The 18447-nt window shown below is 50.5% G+C and overlaps 1 protein-coding gene across 4 annotated transcripts; it reads left to right on the top strand.

The window, feature by feature from the left end:
- Window positions 1-4873: 4873 nt before the first annotated feature.
- On the top strand, window positions 4874-17788 carry SLC38A7 (solute carrier family 38 member 7). 4 transcript variants are annotated; one of them, XR_009256163.1, is made up of 13 exons: window positions 4874-4953; window positions 5527-5660; window positions 5917-6013; window positions 6792-7195; window positions 7847-8045; window positions 8282-8426; window positions 9431-9529; window positions 10110-10167; window positions 10385-10499; window positions 11841-11988; window positions 12395-12594; window positions 12933-13511; window positions 15825-15914. XR_009256163.1 is itself a non-coding variant. In XM_058708839.1 (12 exons), the coding sequence occupies exons 3-12, from the start codon at window positions 6926-6928 to the stop codon at window positions 15925-15927; spliced, it is 1392 nt and encodes a 463-aa protein (XP_058564822.1). In that variant the 5' UTR covers window positions 4963-5660; window positions 5917-6013; window positions 6792-6925; the 3' UTR covers window positions 15928-17788. The 4 variants fall into 4 exon arrangements, 1 of the variants encoding a protein (XP_058564822.1); XR_009256164.1 differs by having other exon boundaries at window positions 4912-4953; window positions 5530-5660; XR_009256165.1 differs by lacking the exons at window positions 4874-4953; window positions 15825-15914 and having other exon boundaries at window positions 4963-5660; window positions 12933-13342; window positions 13457-13511.
- The last annotated feature ends 659 nt before the right edge of the window (window positions 17789-18447 follow it).

Below are 18447 nucleotides of genomic sequence, written 5' to 3'. Positions count from 1 at the left end.
AACCACTGTCTGCTATGTTATGTTTTTCTTTAATGGGAGGAAAGGGTGAGAGTGGCTCTGTGTCCCAGAAGTGTGCGGTCATGTTCAGCTGCCCATAAGCCAGTGGGTGTGTTAGCTGTTCGGAATGTAAACTGAAGCCACGTCTTTGTCTTGCCATTCGGCATGTCCAGTCCAGCGATGTTGAAAATGCAGGTATAATCCTTTAGATTTTTGGGGACATGTGGAATACCTCAAAGGAACCTATAGATAGAGCAGGGATGAAGATGGGGGGTGGGTGGGCAGTGGTGACTAGGTGTCTAGAGGAGCTAAGCAGGTAATATAAACAGTGAATGTAAATTAAAACTGATGTGAGCTAGAGATGAGATCATGACTGGTAAGCAGCCTTCGTCTCGGTATTGACTGGCAGGGAAGTGACAGCACTGCAAGAACCAAAAGTTTAGGGTTGTGGGTCTTAAGTTTTTTTAATAAAATGAAAATCCTTGTTTTTATGGGAGGCCAATTGATGCTTAAAAGTTGGTAACTAATTCAATTTTTTTTTAATGATTTGTAAGCAAGATGCAAGCAATAGATTGCCAGTGTGGGGCCTTTAGCCTGAAGTCATGTGCTCTGTCAGCAGACTTCTCGCCCTAGTGGCATCTGCTTAGCATCAGTCCTACCCAAGGCTATTCTGTCCCCTCTGCTTCGTGCTAGGAGCCATTCAAGATGGGACGCCTACTGGCCAGACAGACAGTGGAACAGGAGTCAGGCTCAGAGGCCATCCACGGTGTTCTGACAGTTGTTGGGAGGGGAAAGTGGGCTCTTGTTTCTCCTCACTCCCTGAGGGACACAGTGCATGGGGAGGTCACTCCTGACCCTTGGCTCCTCTGCTAATGGAAACACCACAGTGGTAAAAGGAAAAGTGAATGGACTGGATCACTGGATGTCTTTGGAAATATCTTTAAATAAAATGAACATTAATTGATCCATAAAGGAACTAACTGCCTAGGTTAGGAGAAACTGCTTTAAGTCTCCTTGTCTGGAGCTGAAAGGTTGAAGGTTGGCTGCCAAAACCTCAACCAAAAAGGGAACTTAACTGCCCTGCTGACTTGTTATTTTTAAACCCATGTATTACCAGCTCACCCTGGACTGGACTAAGTCCCGTTCCTCACTGAAAACAGAGCTGGGGGATGTGAACCTGATGCTTCTCTCCACTGTTCAGGCTGTTTGCTTCACCTTTTCCTGGTTTCTTAGAGTCTAAAATGTTAACATTCTTCCACCTGATGGAGGAGATTGCCCACTCAGAATAGTCTTGCCTTTGTTCTGTTATAATTTAAGGTCTAATCGTCCCCCAAACTGGATTGATTTTTAAATTTTTTTTTTAACGTTTATTTATTTTTGAGACAGAGAGAGACAGAGCATGAACAGGGGAAGGGCAGAGAGAGAGGGAGACACAGAATCTGAAACAGGCCCCAGGCTCTGAGCTGTCAGCACAGAGCCCGACGCGGGGGTCGAACTCACGGACCGTGAGATCATGACCTGAGCCGAAGTCGGATGCTTAACCGACCGAGCCACCCAGGCGCCCCTGGATTGATTTTTAAATTATTGGTTCCCTGGTCTTACCTTTGGGCATTCTGACTCAGTATGTCTGAGATAAGGCTTGGGAATCTTTTTTTTTTTTTTTTAATAAAAACTTTCTAGGTGGTTCACATATAGCTGACCCATGGACCAGTCGTTCGGTACTCTTAGACTGCTTCAAGCTTACATCTAAACAACCAAAGTCCAGGGGCACCTGGGTGGCGCAGTCAGTTAAGTGTCTGACATGGGCTCAGGTCATGATCTCACAGTTATGAGTTCAGTCCCCACATTGGGTGCTGCGCTGACAGTGTGGAGCCTGCTTCAGATTTCTCTCTCTCTCTCTCTCTCTCTCTCTCTCTCTCTCTCTCTCTCTCTCTCTTTCTCCTCTGCCCCTCCCTCACTTATGCTCTCCCTCTTAAAAATAAATAAATTTAAAAAAAATTTTAAGGAATGAAGTGCTAATATATTCCTCAACATGGGTGAATCTTGAAAACAGTATGCTGAGTGAAAGAAGGCAAAATATATGTGATAAGAAAGTCACATATGTCAATCTCTCTGAGGTGGATGTTCTTTGGATGCATCTAAAAATCCCACATGTTCATTTTCTAAGGATCACTGTACAATTATGTCCACTTTTACCTTAAGTAATTTGTCTTTTAAAATTTGCTCTTTTCGGGGCGCCTGGGTGGCGCAGTCGGTTAAGCGTCCGACTTCAGCCAGGTCACGATCTCGCGGTCTGTGAGTTCGAGCCCCGCGTCAGGCTCTGGGCTGATGGCTCGGAGCCTGGAGCCTGTTTCCGATTCTGTGTCTCCCTCTCTCTCTGCCCCTCCCCCATTCATGCTCTGTCTCTCTCTGTCCCAAAAATAAATAAAAAACGTTGAAAAAAAAAAAATTTAAAAAAAAAAAAAATTTGCTCTTTTCTAATTAAAAAAAAAAAGTTACAGGCACCTGCCTGGCTCAGTCAGTAGAGCATCCAACTCTTGATCTCTGGGTCATGAGTTCAAGCCCCACGTTGGGCATGGTACCTACTTTAAAAAAGGGGAGTTGCCTGGGTGGCTCAGTCAGTTAAGTGTGTCTGACTCTTGGTTTCTGCTCAGGTCATGATCTCAAGGTTTAAGTTGGAGCCCTGCATCGGGCTCTGCTCTGGCACCATAGAGCCTGCTTGGGATTCTCTGTCTCCCTCTTTCTCTGCTCCTCCCTCACTTGTCTCTCTCTCTCTCTCTCTCTCTCTCTCTCAAAATAAATATTTCTTTAAAAGTCACATATTCGACAAAAAGTCACAAGTGACTATTTTTATGAAATGGCAATACTGGGCAACTCCATAGAAGCACAGAGTAGGTTTGTAGTTTCCAAGGGCCTACAGGAAGGAGTAGAAAGTGACTACTAATGATTACAGAGTTTTTGAGAGAGTGATGACAATGCTCTGAGACTGGGTAGGTTGCAAAATTCTGAACATAGCAAACACCACTGTATTGGACACTTTACAAGGGTGAATCTTGTGGTAAAATGCATAATGAAGCTCAATAAAGTTATTTGTTTCAAAAACTTGCAGGGGTGCCTGGCTGGCTCAGTTGGGAAAAGCATGGGAAGCTTGATCTCAGGGTTCAGTTCAAGAGCCGCCTGTTGAGTGTAGCAATTTCTTAAAAAACAGAACAAAACTTGCAAACAGCTCAGCTATCCTTCAGCAAGTGATTACACAAACTGGTACATACACACCACGAAATACTACTCAATAATAAGACATACACGACAACTTGGCTGTGTCTCTGGGGAATTAAGTGCAGAAAACCAGTCCTAAGTTACAAACTGTTTGATTCCATTTTTTTTAATTTAATTTTTTTAAATATTTATTCTTGAGACAGAGACAGAGCGTGAACAGGGGAGGGGCAGAGAGAGAGGGAGACACAGAATCCGAAATAGGCTCCAGGCTCTGAGCTGTCAGCACAGAGCCTGACATGGGGCTCGAACCCATAAACTGCGAGATCATGACCTGAACTGTAGTCAGTCGTTTAACTGACTGAGCTACCCAGTGCCCCTGTTTTTGCTTTTTTAAGTCTATTCATTTAATTTGAGAGACAGCAGAAGCAAGGGGGGAGGGACAAGAGAGAGACTCTCAAGCAGGCTCTGCACTGTCAGCACAGAGCCCAACGCAGAGCTTGGTCTCACCAACCATGAGATCATGACCTGAGCCAAAACCAAGAGTCAGACCCTTAACCAACTGAGCCACCCAGGCACCCCCATATTATTTCTTATAACTGCATATGAATCCACAGCGATCTCAATAAAAGTTTCAGTTAAAGATGACTTGGGTTATGTGGTATTTCCTGTGTTCCCTCATCAGTGAGGTCTTGATTCATGGACAGATACATGTAGTGGAGAGCATATTCTCATAAGACAGACCCAGGACATTGGAATGGCAAAGATTACGTGACAACTTGAAAATGTTGCACACAACCAGGAACAGAAGCCAGGGCTCTGGACACCCATTCCCTCATTCCACAAATATTTTTTTTATATGAGTAACTAGATACCTCAGAAACTGTTTTAGCATCTAGGCCCTGAGGTTATGGCCATGAACAATACTCAGACCAGTCCTCTCACAGGAAAGATCACACAGCTCAAGTGGGTAAAAGTGGTCCCTCACTGTCAGTGAAAGAAACTCCAGGGTCACTGGTTGCGGGTCTGAAGCCAGGAGGGAGACACAGGAGGATAATGAGGCCAAATCGCTTTTGTCCAGTTCCTGGGCCTGGCAAAGACACCAAAGCTCCTAATATTCTTCCTAAAAGGAAGGAGGAGTGTTTCGCTTTGGCTAAGAGACCAGGATCAAAACTAACAGGATAGGGAAGACTGGGTAGCTCGGGTCATGCTCTCACGGGTCTCAAGGGTTCCAGCCCCGTGTCAGGCTCTGTGCTGACAGCTCAGAGCCTAGAGCCTGCTTTGTATTCTGTGTCTCCCTCTCTCTCTGTCCCTCCCTGCTTGTGCTCTGTCTCTCTCTTTCAAAAATAAATAAACATTAAAAACATACATATATACCTATATATGTGTATATATACTTATATATGTATATACATGTATATATGTGTTTATACGTATATAGATACGTATATATGTTTATAGATACATATATAGAGATACATATAGATAGATAGATAGATAGATAGATAGATAGATAGATAGACAGACAGAAAGATAACTAACAGGTTATGCATGGTGGTCTGGGAGCGGAGAGTGGCTCGCAGCAAATGTGTGGTTGAGGATTCAGAGGGCCGGTGCCATCCAAGCCTAAAGCCTGCAGAAAACTACAACTTCCAGCGTCTCCCGCGGCCCGCCTGAGCCCTGGCTGTCATGTGACCTCGGCTCACGTGTCTCTGCAGCCGGCTCGGGTGGGAAGCACCTTAGGTAGGTGGTAGGAGGTGGAGGCGGTGGAGGGTGGAAGTGTTAAGTCTCGGACCCCAGCTGCCTAGAGCCCTGCCCACTCCGTGCGGGGCTCCGAAGCCCGGCGTCGTCGGTCCCCCGCCAGCCCTCAAGAGGACCGGCTTTGCCGCCGCGCCGTAGTTCGGACTGTTTCCACCTAGTGCTAGGCCTGAAGCGCCTTCCTAGCTTACCTCACAGCAGCCCACTCGCCTCGCTTGGGGCCTGGGGATCTGCCCCTCCGCGCCGGGTGCGCCCTAACCCACCTCCCAGTGCAGCCCTCCCTGCTTATTTCTGGGATCCAGCCCCAGACTGGACTGGGAACCCACTCCGGTTGGGATCTGAGAGGGCCTATTGCAATGGTTACAGCTCTGGCCTGAGCCTGTGGACATCATTTTTCTGGTTCTGCCGACTATCTGCTGTGACATTAGTCTGGCCTCTTTCCTTCCCTGGGCCTGTTCCTCTAACTGATCTGGTGCTCCATTATTGAGTTAACGTCAGAGCTGCTGACGCTCTGCTGACCAACGCAGAAACAGCTCACACTCTTCTCTCCACTGACAGCAGATTTTAGATAAAGTCTTGAAGAAGAAATTGGGGCCAGAGAGGGAAGTGAGGAAACTCAGATCCCAGGTCTTCGAGAAGGAGCTGTAAGAACAACACACCCTCCACCATAGCCCATCAGGCGGAAGGAGAAGGTAAGGTGGGGACAATGGAACCGGGGACTTCGCATGGAAGGACAGCAAAGAGATCTTGGACCAGTGCAAAGACCTCTGTGTCTGAGATGTGAGCAGGGTGGAGGAGGGGGTCTCACAGCTCTGGGAGCCCTGACTTTGCAGGGCTCTTTCTTGAGCTATGCTGGAAACCTGGGAGCCCAGAGCTCTCTGCCTCCACTACTCACAGCTTTGATTTTTTTTTTTTTTTTTTTTTGCTGTGTTACTGGTTGAGTAACAGGTTGCATAAGAGGAAGCCTGTGGCATCTGATCTTTCTGGACTTGGAGCCAGCAGAGAGATATTTCCTCTGGAGCTGTGTCCCTTGGTTGCATGCTTGGTGAGAGCACCCAAACTCTCTTTTTTCCCTCTCATGAACGTATGGTTCCCATCTTTGTTCATCCATCACCAGGAGAAGCAATGAGAAGCATCCGACGACCTGGGGGTGGGCGGTGGCCTCATTAGCCATTCTAAACCCCTCAGTGTGCTGAGGGCATCAGAGAGACGCCTCTCTGATAGGCAATGGTTAGGTCAGTCACAAGGGAGAAGAGTGAGAGTTAGCCTTGAATTTTCAAGGGCTTTGCAAGCTACACAGAATTTAGACTCTGGGCTAGAGGGCAGTATGTTGGATTGTAATATATTGAAATACCCACACTTCTAGGTGAGGGCTGCGATTGCAAACCCTGTGGTGTGGAAACAGGCTGGGAGGCCAGATAGATTTAGACCCAAATCCTGCTCTGCCTTTTGCTAGCATGTGACCCTGGGTCAACGATATGATCTCTCTGAACCTTATGACCACTGTGATAAGGACTGAATGAGATCAGATATGTCCAAGATACTTCTGCCCAACAGGAGTGTAGCCTCTCCATAGTGTTGATGTGTTAGTATTCCGCTCTCTTAGGTTTAGGACTTATTTACCTATGGGTCTCTAAGCCTGAAGCAAGCAGGCTTTACATCAGATATATTTCTGCCTCTGCCACCATACACTGTGACACCCAAATGCAGTGTTCTGCAGAGGCACACCTGGGTTTGAATGTCAGCCATATGACCTTGGGAATGTTGTTTCAGCGTTCTGTGCCCATCTCAGGATAACAGTAGTACCTGTGTTTCCCATCTAGGTTGAGAAGAGCCAGAGCTCACAGGCCTCCTAGGATAACAGCCCCAAACAGGCTAGTGCCGCCCTCCAGCTGCCCAGGTGATGTGGTTGTGAGGCAGAATCCACAGACCCCGTGGGAAGAGGGCTCCGAGGGCCATGGCCCAGGTCAGCATCAACAATGATCTTGGCGAGTGGGGTCTGAGCACGGACTCCGGGGAGCGGGCCCGTCTGCTGCAGAGTCCCTGCGTGGACACAGCCCCCAAGAGTGAAGGGGAGGCGTCTCTTGAGAGTCTGGGCAGAGGCACCACTTCCACAATTGGGGCCATCTTCATCGTCGTCAATGCCTGCCTGGGTGCAGGGCTGCTCAACTTCCCGGCGGCCTTCAGCACTGCAGGGGGCGTGGCAGCCGGCATCACACTGCAGATGGTGAGTGTGCTGGCCGTAAGGGCCAGAAATGCAGTTCAGGTGTTGGGTCTGAGCTCTTTACCTTGGAAGGGAGGCTTTGCCTCAAGGATAGTCAGTCAGTGACACAGGCTACCACTGCTCCCACCCTCACCTTTGGCAGACATTACTAACCTATCCCAGCACTCTTTCATCTGAGCCCAGGTGAGGCTGCAGAAGGCTTCCCAGCAGTTTGGACATCGACTGCATATTTAATAATTTTGTAGTTTATGTTTAAAAAGTGGGCTCTTAGAACCCACATGCTGGACTACATGCTGGAATATTTACTGGTGAAATGATTTGATAGCTTGTATTTCCTTCAACATAATCCAGAGTGGCAGAGGGAAACAAGATGAGCCATGAGTTGATTATTTTTGAAGCTGAGTGATGGGTGCATGGTGGTTCATGATACCATTTTGTCCCTCTTGTGTGTATTTGAAATTTTCCACAAAACTTCTTCTGTTTTTAAAGAAAATCTCAACTCGGCAGCCTCCAGCAATCTGGTAAAGTTGCCTACAAGATGAGGCTTATTTACCAAACTGGCGGTAGGCATTGGCCTAGTAAATGCTGAGCAAGATCAGGCAGCCCTTTGTTGCCAGGCCTGTCCCACACCCTGTGGCTCTGTCCTGCTTGCAGGGCATGCTGGTCTTCATCATCAGCGGCCTCGTCATCCTGGCCTACTGCTCCCAGGCCAGCAATGAGAGGACCTACCAGGAGGTGGTGTGGGCTGTGTGTGGCAAACTGACAGGCGTGCTGTGTGAGGTGACCATCGCCATTTACACTTTCGGCACCTGCATCGCCTTCCTCATCATCATCGGGGACCAACAAGACAAGAGTGAGGTTCCCCCTCAGTACCTACTTCATCCCTCCCGCTCGGCCCTCGGGATCCTGGGTGGAGGAATGGGCACGAACACCTGCCCAAGGCCTAGCCTGGGTCCAGCCTTCTTCTGTGAATCCTCCCTCCTGGCTGCTGAGCCCATTAGACAGATGGAGGCCCTGAGGCTCAGCAGAGCAGGAGGGCCACAGCCTGCAGGAGCCTGGCATGACATTCCCTCCTTCCTCCCTGTGCAGTTATAGCCGTGATGGCAAAGGAGCCTGAGGGGGCCGGCAGCAGCTCCTGGTACACAGACCGAAAGTTCACTATCAGCCTCACTGCCTTCCTCTTCATCCTGCCCCTTTCCATCCCCAGAGAGATCGGCTTCCAGAAGTATGCCAGGTTCGGAGGCTCCACCCCAACCCAGGCCAGACAGAAGCTCTAATCACACACAGCTAAAGGCCCAGGCACTGCTGGAGAACCCCTCTCCTTCTGGGCAGCCAAAGTGGGCAAGGCAGCGTGGACCATGGCTCGCAAGGCCACCAGCATAAGATTTCCTTTTGTGTCTGCATCAAGGGAGACAGTGGCCCTTTGCATAGTGAGAGATCCTGTTCCAAATGTCCTTGTCACAGAAGAGACAGGTGGTTATCAGGAGTGTGAAGGGAGCTTCCAGGCCAGGACCTTGGCTTTCCCAGGGAGGAGGGGATTTTTTATCATTTGGAATTGTAAAGCCTGGCCCCATCTTCCATGCAGCTTAGTATGAAGAGACAGGACTGGCTTCCTGGCTCAGGGTCTGAAAAGCTGTGTAATTCTGAGCCATTTCCTGTGATCCACAATTGGCAGGGTCACACTTGGCTGTCTCCAAGGCCACCTTTAATGTTGACATCCCCGTATTTGAATCTTCAGCCCTTTTACCTCCAGCGGCTCCTACTTCTCAAAGGCCCTTGTAGCAGTCACCAAGTGAGGGCTGCACTGGTGGAAGAAACACATATGCTTTGAAGCCCAGACCTCTAAGCCGAACCAGTGCATTTCCTAATGGTCAGAAATGTTAGTCTGGTCCCCTCTTGTGGTCCAGCTCCCTCCAAGCTGTGACTGGTTTCTCTAAAACCTATTTCTTCTTTTTTTTTAAGTTTATTTATCTATAATAAATAATCTATACACCCAACGTGGAGCTCAAACTCATGACCCCAAGATCAGGAGTCACATGCTTTTCTGACTGAGCCAGCCAGGCGCCCTTCTAAAGCTTATTTCTCATGGATTTTTTTAATCTTTGTTTGGAATAATCTCCCAGTTTATTCAGTAGACACTGTGGTCACTAGAGCTGAGGGTAGATACCCCTGGGGTGCAATCAGAGAGAGGGCAGCTGGGGCTGGGGAAGAGGAAACTCAAACCATTCTTTCTGGCAGCTTCTTGAGCGTCGTGGGCACCTGGTACGTCACTGCCATCATTATCATCAAATATATCTGGCCAGATAAAGAGATGACCCCAGGGGACATCCTGACTAGGTGGGTAAGAACCCCAAGGAAGCCGCTACTTGGGCTCCAGGAAGTACTGGGTCAGACATCAAAAGGCCATACAGGTGCTCTTTTTAAAGCTCATTAGGTCACCAGAGCTTGACTTGTTGGTCATTGGAGAAAGGAGGCAAGAGTGAGAACCAACATCCAATATCCAATATCCAACAGATAAGCCATTGTAAGACTTGGCCTCCAGTTATGGAGACTACCAGGGTAGAATTGCATATTTTTGCAACTTGTCCTTATCTGTAATTTCTGTATGAGGATGAATCTGTTTTCTCATTTAAAAAAAAAAAAAAAATTTCTTGTTTTTGAAAGAAAAAGGAAAGCAACTCCAGTGCAGCAACCAGAAATTCTGGATTTTGGTCCCAGGAGGGTCTTCCAGAGTCTCAGTGTACTGACCTGTGAAATGGAGATGTGCCCTCTCCCTGTTTCCAGACTTAAGGGGGTTGAATGTGTAGAATAGTGGTTGGTGGAGGCCATGGTGAGATGAGTGAAGAGTAAGGACATGGGGCGGTTGGTGGCTCTGTGGGATTCACAAGCAGCAGACTCTTTGTGTGTTTGTCCACAGGCCAGCTTCCTGGGTATCCGTGTTCAATGCTATGCCCACCATCTGCTTCGGATTTCAGGTGCCAGTTGCAAGGTTCCTATTGTCCTCTTAGCTCACTCCCCACCCTGGGCAGGAACCCACATTATAGGGAGGATGGGGACATCCTGGGAGGAAAGACAGAGTCAGAGCACTGGGACTTGTCCTTTGTCCCTGGTGCCTTTGTCCCCAAACTGCCTCCCTCTGGAAACTGGGAAGGGGTCACTTCCCCACCATAACTGTGACCTTCACCCTAACAGTGCCATGTGAGCAGTGTGCCGGTCTTCAATAGCATGCGGCAGCCCAAGGTGAAGACCTGGGGTGGGGTGGTGACAGCCGCCATGGTCATAGCCCTCGCTGTCTACATGGGCACGGGTGAGTGCTCCCCTCTGATGGCTGGGCTTGGAGTGCTCCCACTTTTCCTCTTTGTCTCCAAGTCCTCTGGCCAAGCTTTCCTGGGGACAGCCCAGCATTCCCAGCATATCAAACACTTCTGTAGGCATTGGCTTGAACCTGGGCTGCCTTGGGCCTCCTCCCCCCCAAATGAGAGAGATGTATTCACCCATTCACTTGGCATCTGTCAGTGCCTCGTGAGTGCCAGGAACTGTTCCCAGCACAGGGGATGCCGTGAAGATTGACAGACCTGGTCCTGCCACCTGGAATTGACAGTCTAGCCAGAGAGTCTTACAAGAGTAAGGCAGGAGTCAGTAAGGACATCCAGACAGTGGGGAGTGCCACCACAACAGTGAGACAGGGAAGCTGTGAGTGGGACTAGGAGAGGTGGTGACAGCCTCCATGGTTCACAGGAGGCTCCTGTCTGAGGAGCCCCAGAGATGAGGAGCGAGCATCTGAAGGGCTGAGAGAAGAGTGTTCCAGACAGAGAGGCAGGAAATGCCAGGCCCCTGAGGCAGGGACAGACAGGGCTGTGCAGCTGGAGTGGGGTGATTTGGGGGTGGGGGGCAGGCAGGGAGGCCAGACAGGGACCAGAGTAGGTCCTGTTGGGCCTGAGGACTATGGGGAGCCCAAGAGGAAGCATTTCCAGCAGGGGCACATCTCGACAAAACATGGCTGTGGGCGCCATGCGGGGAATGGTTTGGATGACAAAGCAGAACAGGAAGACCAGGCTGTGATTCCTTCCACAGGTGTTATGGGGTCAGCATTGTTCTACCTCTGAAGACAAAGCCAGGAGCAAGAGGGACAAATAGGCCAAGTCCCTGTCCTCCTGGGGCTCATGTTCTGGCTGGAGAGACACACAATGAATAAGTGTAAAAGGAAAACACACACACACACACACACACACACACATACACACACACACAGGAGAGTTCTGAGGAAAATAGAGCAGGGTGCTGTGAGTGAGCGCCCAAGGTCAGGGGTTATTGTGGATGGGCAGGGTGGACTCATTCTCTGAGGAGGGGACACCAGAGCTGTGACCTGAATAGTGAAGAGATAGGGGTGTGAAGGGCTGGACAGACAGAAGGTTAGTGCAGAAGTTCTGAAACAGGAACGTGCTGGGTGAGCTCAGGATGACAAAGGTGGCAGTGGGGAGGGGATGTGAGAAGTCAGGGACAAAGCCTCGGGTCCCAGCCTGACACCCTCTCAGCCTCCAGAGCTGCTCCAGCACCCTCCCCATCTGAGTTGCACCCTGGAGTAAATGGTCCATCCCCCTCACCCTCCCAGGATTGCCCCTGCCAGCCCTCTTGTCCCTGTCCTCAGGCATCTGTGGCTTCCTGACCTTTGGAGCTGCTGTGGACCCCGATGTGCTCCTATCCTACCCCTCGGAGGACATGGCTGTGGCTGTTGCCCGTGCCTTCATCATCCTGAGCGTGCTCACCTCCTACCCCATCCTGCACTTCTGTGGGCGGTGAGCCCCCTCCCCACCCCATGGGAGTGCTCCCTCTCACCAGGACTCCTCAGCACCCCTGAGAGCCCTTTGAACATAGTCCTTTGGCCTTTTGTGAGTCCTCTTAGAACCTGTAGTCAGATCCTTTCCTGAACACCTAGCCTCCGGCGTACCCAGACCCTTTCTTTTCAGGAGGACAATAGCATCAGTTCCCACGAGATGAGCATGTCCTGGGCCAAGCCAGGCCCTAAGCACATCACATCCACCATCCCATCCAGTCCCTGTGGCAACCACAAGAGTACTGCTGGACCCATTGCACAGAACAGGAAACAGGATCAGCACTTAGGGCCTTACCCCTCTACGCACTCAGAGGTCTGGCTCTGTGAACCGGAGGTGGGGGCCTCTGAGACACTCTCTGTGTGGGCAGGGCAGTGATCGAGGGCCTGTGGCTGCGCTACCAGGGGATGCCCGTGGAGGAGGACGTGGGGCGGGAGCGGCGGCGACGCGTGCTCCAGACTCTGGTCTGGTTCCTGCTCACCCTGCTGCTGGCACTCTTCATCCCTGACATCGGCAAGGTCATCTCAGTCATCGGAGGCCTGGCTGCCTGCTTCATCTTTGTCTTCCCAGGTATGGACCTGTGCCCGCCGCCCCCTGCACACCGCCCCCCCGCCCCGCCCCGCCCATGCAGTACCGGCTCCCAGGGTCTCCCGGCCTCAACTCCTCCCTTGCTTACCTGCCAGGAGAGTAACCACCAGCCCTTACTAATCACCCACCTCAGGCTCTGCACTAACCCCTGCCCCTCCTGAAAAGAAGGGATAGATGTTATCTCCATTCTGTTGATGAGATGTGAGGAGGTTAAACAGACTCAACCATTGAGTAACAACTTTTCTGACCCATGTCTGTCTAGGTGCACAGCCTACACTCTTAACCTTTCATTCGCTTCTCTGTTGCTGCCTGACTGTTAGGGATCCGGCTGGTTCAGCCCATTACAGCCCAGAGAGTGCCAGGTTCTGGCGGCAGCACCCGGATACAGAAGTCGGGAGACCCAAGTTTCAGACACAAGTCTGCCACCGGATCCCCAAGAAGTGCTCCCACCTGCCCAGCCATGAGTTCTGCCTGTACCCAGCTTATTTCTCTCTAGGAGACCAACTTGAAAGTCCTTGCCACTTTGCGAGGAGCAGGGCGGGGGGCCACATCTGCTCAGAAGTGCCCTGGGAAGGGCCCTCGGGGTGGTGGGGGCTACTGCTGAATCCCCTTCTGTGGCTGCCCCTTTGGCTCTGGGGCTCGCCTGCAGCCCGAGGAGAGCCTGTCAGACGCTGGCCTCTCCCGGGAGAGCAGATGCAAGGCCTCTGACTGCGCATGGAGTGGGGCAGAGGTGAAGAGTAAACACAGGCCTTTCTCCATTCACCAATACCTCTTGGTAAAGGGGGAGGGTGGGCCTGAGTGAAGGAGCCCGCCTGAGCTCTCGGGGCCACGTCTTCTCTTCCAGGGCTGTGCCTCATTCAAGCCAAACTCTCGGAGATGGAAGAAGTCAAGCCAGCCAGGTAAAGCAGAGCCCGGGGCGTGTGGAGGTGCCATATGAGGGATGGGCTGGTGGGGGCGGGGGCGCTTAAAACAGGGAGAGATCAAGAGACCTGTGGACTTAAAAATAGCAGAAGAGTTTTTGGGGCGCCTGGGTGGCTCAGTCAGCTAAGTGTCCGACTTCAGCTCAGGTCATGATCTCACGGTTTGTGAGTTCGAGCCCCGCTTCGTGCTCTATGCTGACAGCTCAGAGCCTGGAGCCTGCTTCAGATTCTGTGTCTCCCTCTCTCTCTGCCTCTCCCCCACTCATGCGCATGCACACTTTCTCTCAAAAATAAATAAACATTAAAAAATTTTAAAAACAAGACAAACCTCATACCTTTAAAAAAAAAAAAAGGCTTGGGGCGCCTGGGTGGCTCAGTCGGTTAAGCGGCCAACTTCGGCTCGGGTCATGATCTCGCGGTCCGTGAGTTCAAGCCCCGCGTCAGGCTCTGTGCTGACAGCTCAGAGCCTGGAGCCTGTTTCAGATTCTGTGTCTCCCTCTCTCTCTCTGACCCTCCCCTGTTCATGCTCTGTCTCTCTCTGTCTCAAAAATAAATAAACGTTAAAAAATTTAAAAAAAAAAAGGCATAAGAGTTGTCTAAATACCTAAGAAATGGGTGGCACATGCTAGCTGTGACAGTTTAAATGCTACTGAAGGACTTTAGAGAAAAAAGTGGAAGTTCCTCTTGCCCCTACAGCCCACTCCCCACCACATCCCTTCTCCTGAGAGCTCTCTGTCATCAGTATGGTCTTCTAGTTGTTTCTGTGTGTGCATACATGTCCAAATACATAGAGCTACGCATACGTATGCACAAACACATGAAATTTTGTGTCTGGTTTGGTTTTTTCAAAAATGGCTTCATGCCAGACGCTTTTCTACCACTTGCTTCCTTTCACTTAACCATGTGTGTTAGAGATCACTCTACGTCAGCACAAGAAGATCCATCCACTTCTTCCCTTTTTTAAGGGCTGAATTCACATTCTAGTGTGTGAATGTGTGAATACTCTTATACATGTGCATCTTGACACACCTGTTTCGAGGATCTTACTAGGATCAATTCTTAGAAAGAAGTTGCTGGATCAAGGGGCATGCTCATTTTTACTTCTGCACATGGGTTCAAATTTCCCTCTAGAAAACCAGTTAGAGTCCTAGCAGTAGAGTGAGGGTACCCTGTTCTCCACACCCCTGCCAGTATTGTCTAGAACAGCCTTTTTTTTTTAATTTTTTAATATTTATTTATTTTTGAGAGAGAGAGAGACAGAGACAGAGTGTGAGCTGGGGAGGGGCAGAGAGAGAGGGAGACACAGAATCTGAGCAGGCTCCAGGCTCTGAGCTGTTAACACAGAGCCCTATGCAGGGCTTGAACCCATGAACCCACGCTTGACCAACTGAGCCACCAGGTGTCCCAGAACAGCCTTTTAAATTTGTGTTAGTCTAGTAGATGAAAAACACAGTATTGTTTTAATATCCACATTTCCTTGAATAGTGCAGAGGTTGAAAACAGCTTGTAAGCTTTTTAAAAAGAATTATATTTACATATTCTATATGCTTCATTCTATAATGAAGTAATATTCATTATAGAAAACTTTAAAAGTACAAGTGTAAGGAAGAAAATTTGAGTCATCCTTAATGTCAATACCCTGTTGTATCCTCTTACTGCCTTGTCACTATATTTGATATATATATTTGCAGATGTCTGCGCTTTTTTTTTTGTAAATGGAATGGATCACACTCCATGTGACCTGCTTTTTCCTGAACACATTTCCATCAGGAGGCATGCATTCTTTTTTAAATTTTTTTTTTCAATGTTTTTTATTTATTTTTGGGACAGAGAGAGACAGAGCATGAATGGGGGAGGGGCAGAGAGAGAGGGAGACACACAGAATCAGAAACAGGCTCCAGGCTCCGAGCCATCAGCCCAGAGCCCGACGCGGGGCTCAAACTCACAGACCGCGAGATCGTGACCTGGCTGAAGTCAGACGCTTAACCGACTGCGCCACCCAGGCGCCCCAGGAGGCATGCATTCTAATCCTGGTTCTGCCCTTGGCTTGCTGTGACCTGTCAATGAGCTCCATTAGGTCTTGGTCTTCTGACCCATGGACTGGATCTTACACTTGGCCCCACATACCTTTGTATGAAAAGTCATTTAGAAGTAGGAAGTGCTCTACTCACTAGAGAAATGCTATAAGTAATTACAATAATTAACACACACACACACACACACACACACACACACAAGTCTGCAAAGCCAAGGGTAGGTTGACTGACTAGGCCTCTCTCTCCTGCCTTACAGCTGGTGGGCGCTGGTCAGTTATGGTGTCCTCTTGGTCACCCTGGGAGCCTTCATCTTCGGCCAGACGACAGCCAACGCCATCTTTGTGGATCTCTTGGCATAACCACTGCCTCCCAGGCAACACATGGCCTTTGCCACTGGACCCAGGAGCCCATCTCTTAGAGTTGTGGGGTCACCTTGAGTCCAGCATCATTCCCAACTGCTGGTAGGATGACATCTGGACATCCTTTTCCAAGAACAGTTCTGGAGTAAACTCAGGCCTCACACCTCTGGACGGCTCAAACCCAGCTCCCCCTGCTCTCCAGTCCTGGCAGTGCCAGGATGGAGGGAGGAGGTCTTGTATCACAGAAGAACCTTCTCTGTCCTTCAACTCTCGACTTCTCCACCTCTGAAAAACATGGGTGAGGAGGATCAAAACATCTCAGAAAAAAGACCGCAGCCTGACTTTCCTTTGGAGAAAGTATGGGCAAAGGGCCACTCGACAGAGCACCCTGTCCTGAGCAGGACCTGTGCTCATCCCGGGACTCAGTGCCTGCTCCAGTTGGGCAGCCGTTTGGCCAGCCATGACTTCTCTGGGATCTGGCAATTTCCAAAGGTAGCACAAAAATCATACAGATGCACAGAGGTAGATAGAGTCATGCCTTGTCCACCCCCAGCCTGGGTCCAAAGTGAACCTGTAGACCTCTTTTCCGTGGCTAATTGACATCTCCCAAGACTTTGAGGCCTCACCCTCTTTCCCCAAAGCTGAGGGTCCAGGCATCCCTCTCCTCCTCCATCTCCAGACATCATCAAGTCTAATGTTTACAAACGGTGCCAGCCCGGCTCTGACCCAAAGGACAGGGGCCGTCCCGTGCCACCACGGTGCTGTGAGTACTCCTCAGTTAGCTTTCCCCTTGGCAGGAAGTCTGTTTATCTCACTCAGATTCCAGATGAGCCCCTCGTTTCTGTGGCACAGGGTGGGTAAGAGAGAAGGCTGGGAATCTTTCAAACCCACGCAGGTTGGGTCGGTCAGGGTCCAGGTGAGCCTCTCTGTTACCTTCTCTTTCAGTGACTGCTTCTCTCTGCCTGCCCTCTGCTTCCCCTCTCCCCTGGCAACCCCAGCAGGATAGCCTACAGAGAAGAAGAGCAGCCGAGTTGTCACTGACTGGGCAGCACTTGAGTGTAGTCACGCCGGTCTAGAAGTTTCCCTTCTGGTCCAGATCTTGTCTGCTCCCTCCCCCCAGCATTTCTTCAGCCCCTCCCCCAGTTTTCTAGCTCAGTCTCTCCTGCTCATGTAACACTGGGGCAGGAGGTGTGCCCAACCCTCTTGTGTCAGCTTCCTCAGCTCCACAGGCCCACCAGACCTGGCCTCAATGACCCAACACCGAGGTCACATGTGGGTTGTACCCCAGGTGGGGTGAGGAGGGACACTCTCCTCCCATTCTCAATTCCCAGTTTTCCCTCCTTGGCTGTTCACTTTGACCAATGCCAGGCATTGAATCAGGCCTCCTCCACCTGGAACTCCTAGAATTTCCTTGGCCCTGCCTGCCCCAAACCTCTGTACGAGGGGTGAGAGGGACCCCCACCCCACAGCCCTCCACTCAGGGCAGTGAGACCACAGAAGCAGAGACTGGCTGCAGCCAGATGGGTTCTGCTCAGGTCCTGGAGTGGATGACTCACCTTTCTTCACATCCCTCAGCCCCTCAGCCCCTGGAGCCAGACCCCCTGTGCTGTTTTCTCTCCGCCCCCTGCACAGCACCAGGTCCTTCCAGTGTCCATCCATGCTCAGTCAAGGGATGGGGGTGTAAGGGGAGTCCTCGAACAGAAGCAGACCCATCAGGAAAAGGAGCTGGAATCTGGCCATGTGGCCTAAGCTCAGGAGCCCCCTGCCCTGCCCTCCCAGCCAGGGTATTTTACTGTTTCTTTTCTACTTGTGCACATTCATACCAGAGAGGATGGCTAATAAAAAGAGACTGTGCTGCTGAGCTGTGTGGCCTATGTCCAGTGCTGGGGACACAGTCCAGACCACTGACAGGAAGAAGGTAGGCTGGTGGAGATGGGGTGGGGCAGGCACTTCTGGCTTCATCGTCTTTGACCCCTGTGTCAGGGATGAGTCCTGCTGTGTTCCCCTGACCAAGATGGGAACATGTGAGTGGTTCTTGGTACCTCCCCTCTCTTCCACATCCCATCAGGCCCTGCCTGCCAACCTGGGGATTTACCCTGGGCTCCTGTCCTTGGTTTAAGTCCTGCTTGTGTCTTCCCTGCACCCTGTGGCCTCAGACTGGCCTCTGTGCTGCATGTCTCTTGCCAACCTCACATTTTGGGGTGAGCTTCCAACTCCTGAGCATCCACCCTCATCCTTTCAGAGGCATGTGTTGAGCAGACCCTGGTTGTCCTGGTAGCGGAGCCAGGTACTGACTGCTCAATGCTGGCAAGAAGGTAAACTCAGCAAAACAGACAGCGGCTCCACCCTCAGACCAAGTGGTCACACAAGTATCTATTTGCAAATTGTGATATGTGCCAAGAGGAGAACATATAGAATGTTCTATTGGGGGGCCTGAAGCTTGTCTGGGGAGTCAGGGAAGGCTTCCTGGAGGAAGTGACATTTCAGCTGGCCCCTGAATGATGAGTAGGAATGAACTAA

The sequence above is a fragment of the Neofelis nebulosa genome, chromosome 17 (assembly GCF_028018385.1).
Source record: "Neofelis nebulosa isolate mNeoNeb1 chromosome 17, mNeoNeb1.pri, whole genome shotgun sequence".
NCBI lineage: Eukaryota > Metazoa > Chordata > Mammalia > Carnivora > Felidae > Neofelis > Neofelis nebulosa.
The sequence above is the reverse complement of the archived record's forward strand: the minus strand, read 5'-3'. Positions and strand labels throughout refer to the sequence as shown.

What these genes read in the sequence shown, in the direction of transcription:
- SLC38A7 (XM_058708839.1), top strand. Translation starts at nt 6,926, where the DNA reads ATGGCCCAGGTCAGCATCAACAATGATCTTGGCGAGTGGGGTCTGAGC. An exon ending in GGCTTCCAGAAGTATGCCAG is followed by an intron (nt 8,427 to 9,430) that starts GTTCGGAGGCTC and finishes TCTTTCTGGCAG; the next exon opens with CTTCTTGAGCGTCGTGGGCA. An exon ending in CCATCTGCTTCGGATTTCAG is followed by an intron (nt 10,168 to 10,384) that starts GTGCCAGTTGCA and finishes TCACCCTAACAG; the next exon opens with TGCCATGTGAGCAGTGTGCC.